The sequence below is a fragment of the Suricata suricatta genome, chromosome 11 (assembly GCF_006229205.1).
Source record: "Suricata suricatta isolate VVHF042 chromosome 11, meerkat_22Aug2017_6uvM2_HiC, whole genome shotgun sequence".
NCBI classification, from domain to species: domain Eukaryota; kingdom Metazoa; phylum Chordata; class Mammalia; order Carnivora; family Herpestidae; genus Suricata; species Suricata suricatta.
The window spans coordinates 73,109,523-73,121,353 of record NC_043710.1 but is presented as its reverse complement, the minus strand read 5'-3'; the positions used below and the strand labels follow the sequence as shown (position 1 = coordinate 73,121,353).

Here is an 11,831-nt window from a genome sequence, read left to right as displayed (position 1 = left end):
TAAGCGTCTCTTGATTTTGGCTCAGATCATGATCTCAGTGTCATGAGATCAAGTCTCGCATCAGGCTCTGCAATAAGCCTGGAGGCTGCTTAAGAGTCTCTCTCCCTCTACTGTTTGTGCTCTCTCACTCTCTTAAAAAAAAAAAAAGACTCTAAATTCAAATCTCTGAGGTATATACCCTGCTTTGGACTTGTTGACTGAAAAAAAAAAAAAAGTCAATCTCAAAGTAGGTTAATAAAGGCTTTGTCCCTTGTCTTACCTAGGACATAGCCCGGCAGGCAGTTTTCCAGATTGCTCTGAAGATCCTCCGAAGCTTGTTAGCTCAGAGGGGATCATGTGCAAAAAGAGGAAGGAATACACGTGCCTGCAGGCAGTTCTCTTACGGGTATAATTGCATGTCACAAGGTATAATTTGGTTGTAAAAGTTAAGGTTTCCTGATTTCCAATTAGACATGTCAAAGACCTTTTGGTCATCTTAATACATTGTTTCTGTCATATCTGAGTTTTCAGAGACACTGCCTGCCTGCTTCTGCTTGCCTGGTGTTATGCTTCTTGTTTTGGGTTTCTCCTTAAGGCCGCTTGAGAAGATCACAGGTTGGCCTCAGTCACCTACCTTATCTCACTGCACTTTTAGTGCATAGACTGGACAGTTCTTCTCCTTCTGACCCCCCCTTCCTCCCTGCCCATTCATATGTTGAAACCCTACCCCCCTAGCCCCATACAATAATGTTGCTGTATTTGGAGATAAGGTCTTGAGGAGATAATTATGAGGTCATAAGGGTGGGGTCCTAACACCATAGGACTAGTAGCCTTATATGAAGAGGAAGAGAGACATATATCCCCACCTCCACCCCTAGCCCCATCCCCATTTACACCAAGGAAAGGCAGTGTGGACGCAGCAAGACGGCTGCTGTCTGCAAGCCAGGAAGAGTTCTCAGCAGACGCTGAATTGGCTGGAGCTTCCATCTTGTAAGATAAGTCCATAAGAGCCTCTTGTATTTCTCATAAGAAAATAATTCTGAGGTTTAAGCCACCAGCCTCTGGGGTTTTGTTATGGCAGCCTGAGTTGACTAACAGATAGCCAGAGCAGGGTTGATCAGATGGTAATCTATGCTTACCGTTTTGGGGACCTGACATACTGTTTTCCATAGTGGCTGCATCATTGTACATTCCCACCAACGCAGAGCTGACTTTTGAATAGAAGGGAAGGAGTGGGGACAGAGAAGAGCACCTGAGGAAGGATGGGGGCCTCTCAGGAGCAGGACATGGGGCTGCATGTGAGACAGGAGGTTCGGTGGTAGAGATGGGCCTGAAGAAGTGGGAGGAGGTGGGGCCTTTTTTGGCAGAAACCAGAGGTCTGTTCTTTATCCCCAAAGCCATGAAGAGTCTCAAGGGATTTATAATGGTAGGGGTGAGGTCGGAAGGCTTGGCATAATCAGATTTGTGTTCTAAATCGTCCTGACAGGAATGCAGAAGATGGTTAGAGAGGGGAAGATTCAGGAAAGAGGGGGCTGGAGGCTCAAAGATAGTGCTGGGAACAGAGGGAGAAAGATGTTGAGGTTATATAGCAAGCTCAGAGACAGAGGGGCTGGGATTTAGGGGGACTTCCCAAGGTGGCCCCATGATGCCCCCGAAATTCACACCCTGTGCAAGCTCCTCCCCCTGAGCATGGGCGGGACCTGTGACTTGCTTTTAGGCAACAGAATATGGCAAAGCTAAAGTGATTCCCCAGATGTAATTAAGCTCCCAAAGCATTTGATTTTGAGATCACCAAAAGGGAGGACTTAATTGGGTAAAAGCTCTTAAAAGAAGGGCTGGGCCCTCCCTGAGGAGAGACAGGATCCTTATGGGCTTGATGACATGAGCAGCTGCATTAGAGAAACCCACATGGCAGGGAACTGTGGGCGGCCTCCAGCCAATAGTAACACGCAGCCCGACAATCACAGGGAAGTAAGTTCTGCCAGCAACCTGAGGGAACTTAGATGCCGCTCCGTCCCCCGCTGAGCCTCCAGAGGAGAATGTGTTCTGTCCACACGTTGGCTGCAGCCTTGTCTGACCTGAGGAGAGGACCCAGAGCAGCCACATCTGCACCCCTGACCCAGGAAGCTGTGAGCTGCGAGCTGATACAGGTGCGTTCTGGGGAGGTGTTAAGGTTGCAGTGACCTGCTGTGGAACAGTGGGCAGTGGGTACAACTTCCCAGGTGCCCTGGGGCGCCACCCTAGGAAGCGGGGAGCAGGAGGTGAGGGGCTGCAGCTAGTGTTTAGGGATTACTTACTGTAACACAGGCACTGCACTGCACCCTGACTGGCTCTGCTCTGTTACCTACGTCTGTTACCACATAAGTGTGTTCAGGGACCATGTACGAAGGAGTCTCCCTATGGGAGCGGTGGGCAGGCAAGCCCGTGGTCAGCAGCATACAGTCTCCGATCCTTCCCAAGCCCGGGCAAACCATCCCCCAGTCGGTGTGCGTCCCGTGTCTGCTGTGGAAATTATAGGATCTGTGGGCCCTTAATCGAGGGCTGGCTTTCTCCAGTGGCTGCCAGTCGGCTTGTGGAGAGTTCCGTGGAGCATACTGACCCTCATGTGTCCGGCAGAGAGGAATACGGGCCCCCCCCACATTTCAGGGCCCATCTTCCCTGAAGAGAAGGCAAGAAACAGGAGGACACATTTTCCACTACTGAGAGAAGTTTTATTTAGGTGGACATAACAGTGCAGAACCAAACGGTGTTTCCCCTTTACTGACGCAGCAGCCTTGAGCTTTTCATCCCTCCCTTAAGGGAGGCCGGCTTCATCCCAATGCAGAACTTGGACAGGTGGCTTACGTGGAAACACAAAATGCATCCGTGACAGCCGCCAAACTGGAAAGCTTTCAAGGCTCTTGTGCTTTTTTTTAAGGATCATTTTCTAACCATGATATACTGTCTGTCATCCTTTTGGAACAGAACACCATTCATTCTTACCAAATGACACAGCAAAAAGAACATGCGTATTTCTCTTTAAAACGTTCTGGAGATGTTTAGTCATTGAAAAGAATGTAAATTATGCCTAAAGCACTGCTTTACAGAACCCCATTAGGCTGTAATTATGGTGCTTTAAAAAAAAACAACTTGTAAAGAGGAACTGATGGCTTCATCTTTTGTAGGGAACACTTGTGACACTGTCGAATTCTACAAGGACGCTCCTCCTCTGGTGGGCAGGGGAAAGCACTCAAGGCATTAGAAACTTTTGTAACTTTCAAGAACTTTAAGAACAATCACAGATCAAATGCATGCTTTCAGTGACAGAGTGCTTTTACAGCTAAAAAGAGAATCCTGAAATGATAGTTCATGTCCAGCAGACTGAACCAGCCAATCACGAATTAACATCTATTATGTTCCACAAGTGACAAACACCATCTTTGCCAACCTTTTTTAAAGGCTTCACATTACCTGTGAAAAACAGGACCAAAAGGCCAACGATCGCCCAGAAGGAGCCATTTCCTCTCCATGCCCTCAGGAGAACCTCCAATTACTAGTAATTGCACATTTCAACCAGCTTTCCTTTTCAAAGGTCCGTTCTGGGAAATAACTGAGATCAGGGGCTTTAAAACTTCAATTTCAAAGAAAAAACTTTCCATCACTGCAAGCAAGACAACAATGAACTTGTACTGAACTTGGAAAGTGGTCACAACTTACTCCACAGGAAAAAACTAAGGACTGTTCCTACTTACATGTGGAGATCTAGTCAATTACAGAAACAATCCTCTCTCCCCCACGAGGCTGAGTCTCCCCTCTCCTCTCCTGCAGAGGACGGTTTGCCTTTTAAAATAACACCATTGCCAACAAACTAGGACTTCTCCTAACAGTGTGTTTGTGTGTCCACCAAATATTTACAGAACATCTATCTATTCCACGCCAGCCAATCGCTGTTTTGGGAGCTTACAAAAGCAGTAGATAAAAACTCCCACCATTGTGGATAGTCTATAAACTGGGACCAACAATAAGCAAAATACACCAACACGAACACAGTTTAAAAAGCCTGCGACAATCCACCCCCCGGAGCGGAACTCCCTGTGCCCGGACCGGGGCCGGCAGCGCCCCTGGCCCACCTCTGCTCATCCCTGGGTAGGTGAGGATGCTCAGTGAACAGGCAGCTTCTACAGACCAAACAGACATGCAGCAGTTGCCCTGCCACCCAGCTGGCAGTTCCAGCATTTTCACAGTACAGCTACAAAGGAGGACAAAGCATTTCACAAGTGTCGTGCTCACCCTCACCCACACTCTAGAGACGCTGGACAGGGGTCACTCCGGGCCACTGCCACCCACTCACTCTCTTGACTTTTTCAGCCTGACTGAAATCCATTCCTCCAAAGGTAGAGCACGCTCAAGAGTGTGCAAACACGAGCTCGCTCAGTAAGCATGCAGCAGCTTCCCACGTGGGCCTCCATTCTCCACCGCGCAGCTCAGTCTCTGGCCACAAGAGCACAGCTTCATGGGCTACGATGGCCCCCGACGGTGTATTTAGTGTTGTGTTGGAGGAAAGGGTTCGCAGCTTTACGAGTATTTGCAAGGGGTTTATAACTTCCTGGAGGCTTAAGAACGTCTACACTGGAAGTCTTCGCCTGCCGTGTGGTAAAAACCAAACACGTGGCTGGATGCTGCTTTCAGAATGATCCGTTTGAGGCGCAGCTGGTGCTTTACTAGGAAGACAGGAACCGGAAACAAAGTCTGTGACCCTCAGGTACTCATTTAGGATTGGCCTGTTCCCTTTTATAATACCACGAATGACTCCTTACCCTCAGAAAATGGGACCCTCAAAAGTAGTCCCGTACGTCAGCAACTCATAGGGGATGAACGAGTTAACTTTCCTGCTAACACTTTTTCCCAGGCCAGAATGTATGACCAGGCATCCACATCAGCCCCTAAGCTCCACGACTGTCATTCATGGGCAACAACACGTCTGCCACTGGTCTGCCCTCCCCTCCCCCACAAGGTAAGGCACAAAAGGCCAATGGAGCTCCTTTTACTCAAAACCGCTATCTTATCATTGTGTTCAAGCTTCAGACTGGAGTAGTTGTGATTAAGAACCTCTGGAAAAAACTGCAACTACATTCTTAAACCACCGGCTACAGAACCTATGGTGGAGAGGAAAACAATATGGCGTCCACCCAGAACACAGAGCATTCGCTGGGAGTTTTCTGGAAGGGCCTTTATTGTGGCTGCTCTTCTTTGTTCCTGCTTCTGCCTTTGTGGCCTTTTACTAGACTCTGAACTCCTCAAAGCTGGGGACGTGCCTTATTCGCAACATCCCCACGGTCAGTGACTAGCCTGGGACGTCACAGAGCCCACTGGAGCCCAGCAGGTAGGAACAGAGGTCAAGGACTCCAACCACAACCCTGACACAAGGATTACATGACAGGGCTTAGGGAGTTGCCGGTTTCCTAAGATAATGGATCCACTTGTACGACTTCAAAAAATAAATTAGGGGCAGCCAATAAAGCAGATGAAGCTTTTGGGGGGGCGGCAAAGTATTTATAGAAAAATACCTCAGAAATCTTTTCCAAGTATAAAAAGAAACCAGTGTGGAACTGTGAACAGTGAACACACGAATACAGCGATATAAAAATGAAGGGAAATGAGATATTTAGGTTAATTCCATTTCAAAATCACACTATAATTCAATGGTAATAAATATCACGTAATAAGAATAATTTAAAGCACTGATTGCACCTTAATACTTATCATTAGCCTTCCAACTCAGAAACCATCACAGCCTCGCAGCTAAAAATCTGCTTCTGTGAATATTCTGAAAAGAGTAGAATATTCTCAGAATATTCTCAGCAGCTTATACAACTTCTGTTTTTCACAAAACAGTAATTATGTTAAACAACTGTCCCTAAGAGCCAAAGGTAAACTTTGAGGTTCCTGAGGAGTACTTAATGTAAAAATTGGTTAACTTCCTAAGAATGAAGACAGGGAAATCCACGGATATAATTTTAAAGAATTCTGTATAAAATGTAAACATAGTTAGGACCTATTTACGTGGTCAGAACGGAGAAAGGCTTTTATATATTCTGAATCAGACTTAAATGTTTATGAAATAATGCTTGGGTGTTAAATACCCATTTGTAACATTGATTCTATAACTCTCCATCAAAACTCGAATGTCCTTCCCGAATGGCCTCACTTTTGAGATCATATGCTTCTAAATGAAAATGAAGCTTTAAACGATGTGCTCCAATAGAAGTAAAACAAACCGCTGGGTCTGGCCCCACGCACGCCATATGGCAGATGTCACGTATATGTTCTGATCGTAATCAGCAACATGTCCCCCGTGTTAAGCATTCTGTGTTCTGTTCAAGTAGGTAACCTCCTATTTCAGTTCTTTTGATGGCAGAGGAATGATCTGGAGAAAACCCCTTGGAAAACTGAGTGAGTTAACTTGTTCGGTATGTGCAGACTTCCCCATGGGGCTCTTTCAGTGGCATTCTTTCCTGTACAGAAGTCACAATGAAGTATCCCTTGCACTCTTGTTCACCAAGTTTCCCATCAGAGCAGTGCCTGGGCCCGCGGCCCTTCCCGGCAGAGCGTGACAAACCGTGGTCAGTGATTTCAGGGAGCCAGGGTGACAAGCAGCAGTGTGAAGAGACACCAGCACTGTCCCCCCAGTTTAGGACACCACCAGCAGCAGGTCTGCCGATGGGTTGGTGGATGTTTTTCTTGTCCAACAGTCATTAAGGGTACATAGGAGATTCATATTAAAATTGTATCCCGACATGTTTATCAGTATTTCCTAAGACGAATCTAAAATAAATCCTCCCGAAGTCCTTGCTAGTAGCTCAGAGTCTCATAGCACCATCTGCACAGAAAGGTGTTTCTCTGAGGCACTAAAAGGTCTCACGACTCTCTGATAAGCCTTTCCACTTTCCACTCGACGAGGACTTGCACACCGACATCTGCCGTGGTTCACTGATCTCCATGGCGCTTCTCGTTGGAAGTCCGTGAACCATACTTCCACAACGTTCTGTTGACTGTCATTTTCATCAGGGACTCGATAGGACGCGCTCAGTGTCTCTACCAAGAACCACTGGCTGCAAACCAGATGGGAACCTGACTGAGTGCTTCGGCCATGACACATCCCACCTCACAGAAGTCACAGATCTCCGGTTCAAGGGGAAAAAAACCATCAGCAAGAAGAATCCAAAAGTCTCTGCCGAGCATTCTTCCCTCCATTACTTACTTTATTTTCACTGGGTGCATTCAAATCTGTCAAAATGGAAAACAAGTATTTATGGCAGAAATCACACAGCAGGAAGCCACAGCATGAATTACCTTCTCTTCTAGAAATCTCACATTCTTTGCTGTACTGACTTTTGCTTCTGAGCCAAATGTCAGAACACAGTGAAGCTAGGTCAGAGCCACAGCTCAGTCAATGAACTTTCAGACTCTTTGGAAAGAGGTGGAGAACAAGAGGCAAGGGCTCAGAGGTGCAGGGACAGAAGCACAGAACACGACAAATATGAGCGAGGCTGACAGCAGGCAGGAATGCCTGAGCAAGAGGCGGCGCAGGGGCAGCTGGAGGAGGAGAAGGAAGAGCACAGTCCGGAGAAGGCACGCTTTCCTGTGGCGATCTGAGGCAGCACCAGTTCTCTCCCTCCGTCTCCCGGAGGGGGAGGGGCTTCACCTAAGACCATCCGGGAAAACAGCGATGCCGGGCGGGGCATGAAGGCCTGCTGCCCAGAGGCTCCGTGGGCTTCCCCGGCCTCGGCCCTAGGAGCCAACCTTACCTTTGAGCTCTGCTATCGAGTCCTCCTGCTCCTCTGCTGTCATGTCCACAGGCTCTGGTCTTCTGCCGTCGACAATGTCCATCTTGATCAGGCCGAGGTTAGTCAGGAGAAGCATTGGGTCCACGCCCTGGCTGCTGCTTTTAATGTTCTCCAGCACCTTCAAACACTTGTAGGACTTGAGCTCGCTTATGTTCTCCTCCAGGAAAAGATTGTAGAGACTCAGGTCGTTGTACCCTTCAGACTTGAAACGCAGGACTTCAAACGTGGGCAGGATTTCATAGACGTTGAGAATGTCTGTCTTCTGTCGGAACGGAACAAGGAGCGTGTAGACAACCACAGGAGCCAACAGGACGTAAACCACGAGGTTGATAAAACTGAGCAGCTGGAAGATGCCGACAGCAATGAGCTTGCACTGAAACCGGTCGGGCACGCTGGTGTCATTCCTCAGGATCCCGGACTTGATGCTGCAGACAAACTCGTCGGAGAGGGAGGAGAGGCTGAAGTAGTAGCCCAGGTAGATGCACGCTAACAGTATTATGCCGAGGGTCAGCAAGCGGCAGCTGATGTACTTGATGATTAAATTAGTACAGTGCTTCTTCGTCTTCAGGTACTGCTCCACAATTGGGTACTTGAAGTGGCTTTCAGAGATCTCCCACAAACTAAAGGGGGGGGGGGATAAAAAAAATACTGAAACCCTTACAAGATCAAATACGAAAGACGTAAACAGAACAATATCACACTAAGAATCTCAAACACCTTTCCTCCCTTCCTACGTTACCTATAACTTCACTGGAGTATCAGGGAATAAAATCCCATTTAAAAAAAAAAGAAGAAAAGCAACAATAAAATGTTCTGTCCCTTAACGTTTTAAAGAAGGTCTCATTAATTAAATGTTATAATTGTAAATCATTAAGGTGCCTGGCACCTAGTAAATGCTAAATGTTGACTGTTTAATCTACTGCCTTAAAAAAAAAAAACTACAATTTTCTCAAGTGTGCAGAATAAAGACAACTTTCCAGTCCAACCAGAACACATGCACCTCCTACAGGCGAGAGGCGGGAGGCAGCCGGGCCGCGGGCATGAGGCTCAGCCTCCAGTGGACAGACCTGGGTCAGGTCCCAGCTCTCCCACTGTGGCTATGGGAGAATATTTTTATCGGGAAAGGGGAAAGGGCAGTAAATAAATGCAGTTAATTGTAATGACGCTCTGAGGGTTAAATGAGATAATGTACTCAGAGGACTCAATGCGGTACCAGGGATAGTAGAGAGCTATAAATATGATCACCACTGTTGAAAACAACCAGAGAAAACTGTGCCAAAGGCAAGGCACTGCCTACTCGTTCCCCACTTTCCTCACCCCGGTTCTCCAAGCTCAGCAGTGCCCAAATCCTCCGTGCTTCTCCACTGAGGAGCAGGTCAAAGCAAGCAAGTGCCTGGTGCCTTAATCTGTTACCTCCTCCACCTGCCTTTCAGACCATGAGACAGCGGCATTTCCCACAACAAGGGAAAGCCTCCTGCTGAGAGGACAGGTGCGGAGGGGGGCAGGTGGGGTGATCTGGGGAAAGCGGGCCTTCTCAGCTCCCACAGCCTGTCTGTAGGTGGATGTCAGCCCCCCATCTATGACAGTGGGAACCGTAAGCCCAGATGGGCACGAGAAGGGCCGAGACCTCACCCCCAAAGCCTGAGGAGAGCCGAGCTGGAGGCTGAGTTACCTGTGCCCTGTGTTCTCAACACCCGGAACTGGGCCGAGGCCATCTCTCATGTCCTGATCACACAAGCTCTTTGCAGCTTTAATCGAGCGGTTGTAAACTTTGTCAAGTTCTTCCATGATAAACTTCAAGTCTGAGCACAGATGAGGAGCCGCAGTAAAACGCCAGAACAGGGAGGGGAGGTACAGGAGGATGGCCACCAGGAGCAGGATGTAGGGGAAAAACTGGAAAACAAGAGTAAATCGTGGCGTCAACAGGTCCCCTACTTAAGTAAGCGAGGTGTACCAGTGCCGCTCTCACTTTGGGACAAATGTGCACGCACGTGTCAGTTACGGAAACCAGGCTCATTACCTCGTAACCGTTTATGGCTGCCTTCACCTGCCCAGGTAGAACAGCAGTAACTAACCTTCCCCCATTCCATAGACTTCAGTTTGAAATAACTGGCAATGTGGTGCCTCCACCCTAGTCACAGAAGGGAACAAAGAAGAAAAGGACTCCCATGTCCTTTAGAATAATCACTCAATAAAATCCCAATTAAGGAATGGATAAATGTCACAGTGGCCTCTTGTGGGTTTTGGGTTGTTTTTCACTGCCATGGTTTTAGGAGGTCACTAATCTTAGGGCTCTTTTCTTTCTCCTCTCTCTAGAATTTGGAAGAGTGACACAGAAATGCAAATTTCATCCAATACAAATTAGAAAAATTGTGGCTTCGGTGATCCAGTAATCGCCCCTATTAAACAGCTGGAGTAAGCAGTTAAAATTCACAAAATGCGAAATAGACCTTCCATGCTGGGACAGATCTGAGGTCCGTCCAGCACCCTCATTTTACAGCTGAGTCATCGCAAGCCCAGACCAGCCAACCACGACGGGCAACAGCCATGCCGAGAGCAGCATCTGAATGCAGATGGATGTACCAAACGAACACGGGGTGGAGGAGGTTGAGGAGGGAGGGGTTCAGGAGTCAGCAAAAGCACAAAGCACCCGACCACCAGGTCCACCCAGCCTTAGGAAAGGCTTAGCCCTAAGAGAAGATAAAGGAACAGCAGGACCTGCAGTTAGCACGGACCTGAGATTTAGTCCGGCTCAGTGTTCTTCGGTACCGCGGGCACTCAGCCTCTGACTCTCGGCTCCCCTATCTATGAAGGGCTTGTGTAATGCAGGTATTATGAAGAGTAAATTAGATAATTTATGAAGAGTGTTGAGCATGGTGCCTGGCATGTAACATGAACTACCACACACCAGCTAAGACCAACAGAAGGGCTACCTGGTGGGCACATGACCTTCAGCCCTCGCAAGGACTCTGATAAGGCCTTTACTGATGGCTTTACCTTCGAAGGGGAAGGGGAAGCCCAAAACAGTTCCTAGCCACAGAGGACAAAGTGAACCCACAGACCTGCCTTTTCCACCAGAATACACTACAAATTATCTGGAAAATTTCTCCCCATCTTTGGATTGGTCTCCAATTTCCTCAGGGTTGTGAGAGGGATGGCCTTGAGGTGACACACAACTTCGACCCCACAGATCTCTAGGGGCAGGCAGCCGCCCCACCACCACGACCCTCCCTGTAAAATCAGAGGTACGGGGTATTCTCGAATAACACTCATCTGGTTTTCCCACTGTTACCACCTTACATTTCCATGGCACACCTGTCAACACTGAGAAACCACCATTGACCACATTCCAGACTTCCACTTGGATTTCTTCAGTGTTCCCATTATTGTCTTCCTTCTGTTCAAAGATCCAGTTGGGGTCTAACTGTGGCACCTCCCTAGTCTCCTTGATTCTGTGACAGTTTCTCGGGTCTTTCCTGGTTTTTCATGTTTTCCATTTAAAACTAATGCATAGAATAACACACATTCACAAAAGAAATGGATGATATGGACATAGTTATCAGAATATTAAACCTGTATGTGTTTATTAACACATGAAGGAGGACCTAACCCATGGTCTACCACCAACTCTGAAGTGACAGACTCACAGACCCCACAAGTACCATGACGGATCACTGTCTCCATGATACATGTTTTCTGATGTTAAGTTTTAGTCAAGAGATGGATAAAAAATAAAGCTGTGGCGTGTCTGCCTATCTTAGTTCCCGGACTCCTGGAGCCCACGTTCAGAGCCCCCGCCCCACAGGAACGACGGCATGGCACGATGTCTCTGCGACTGCGCAAAGCCCCCTCCCCAGTACAGCCACTTCAGTCCGTACTGGGCATGGGCTGGGGTTTCTCAAGATGATTCTCCCAATGTGCAAAGGGCCGCTATACAATGACACCGAGACAGGCTGGCCGCGGTGAGAAACTTCCTTCAATCCTTGCCGACTCCGAGGGGGCCCGCTAGCACACAAATGTAACCAT

At 47.9% G+C, this 11,831-nt stretch overlaps 1 protein-coding gene and 1 long non-coding RNA gene across 5 annotated transcripts in view; one reads left to right on the top strand and one right to left on the bottom strand.

Annotated features, from left to right (window-relative positions):
• Positions 1-828: 828 nt before the first annotated feature.
• LOC115306896 lies at positions 829-10,918 on the top strand. 3 transcript variants are annotated; one of them, XR_003915483.1, is made up of 4 exons: positions 829-969; positions 1,152-1,277; positions 1,947-2,129; positions 10,122-10,918. It is a non-coding gene; the product is annotated as an uncharacterized LOC115306896 (long non-coding RNA). The 3 variants fall into 3 exon arrangements; XR_003915482.1 differs by having other exon boundaries at positions 1,152-1,289; XR_003915481.1 differs by lacking the exon at positions 1,152-1,277.
• PANX1 (pannexin 1) overlaps positions 2,669-11,831 on the bottom strand; it is a 54,375-nt gene continuing 45,212 nt past the window's right edge. For both annotated transcript variants that reach the window (XM_029957468.1, XM_029957469.1), the window contains 3 exons: positions 9,478-9,698; positions 7,767-8,425; positions 2,669-7,245 (listed from right to left, as the gene is read on the bottom strand). In XM_029957468.1, the coding sequence (XP_029813328.1) occupies positions 7,166-7,245; positions 7,767-8,425; positions 9,478-9,698 (960 nt within the window). In that variant the 3' untranslated portion in view covers positions 2,669-7,165. The remainder of the gene's footprint in view (positions 7,246-7,766; positions 8,426-9,477; positions 9,699-11,831) is intronic.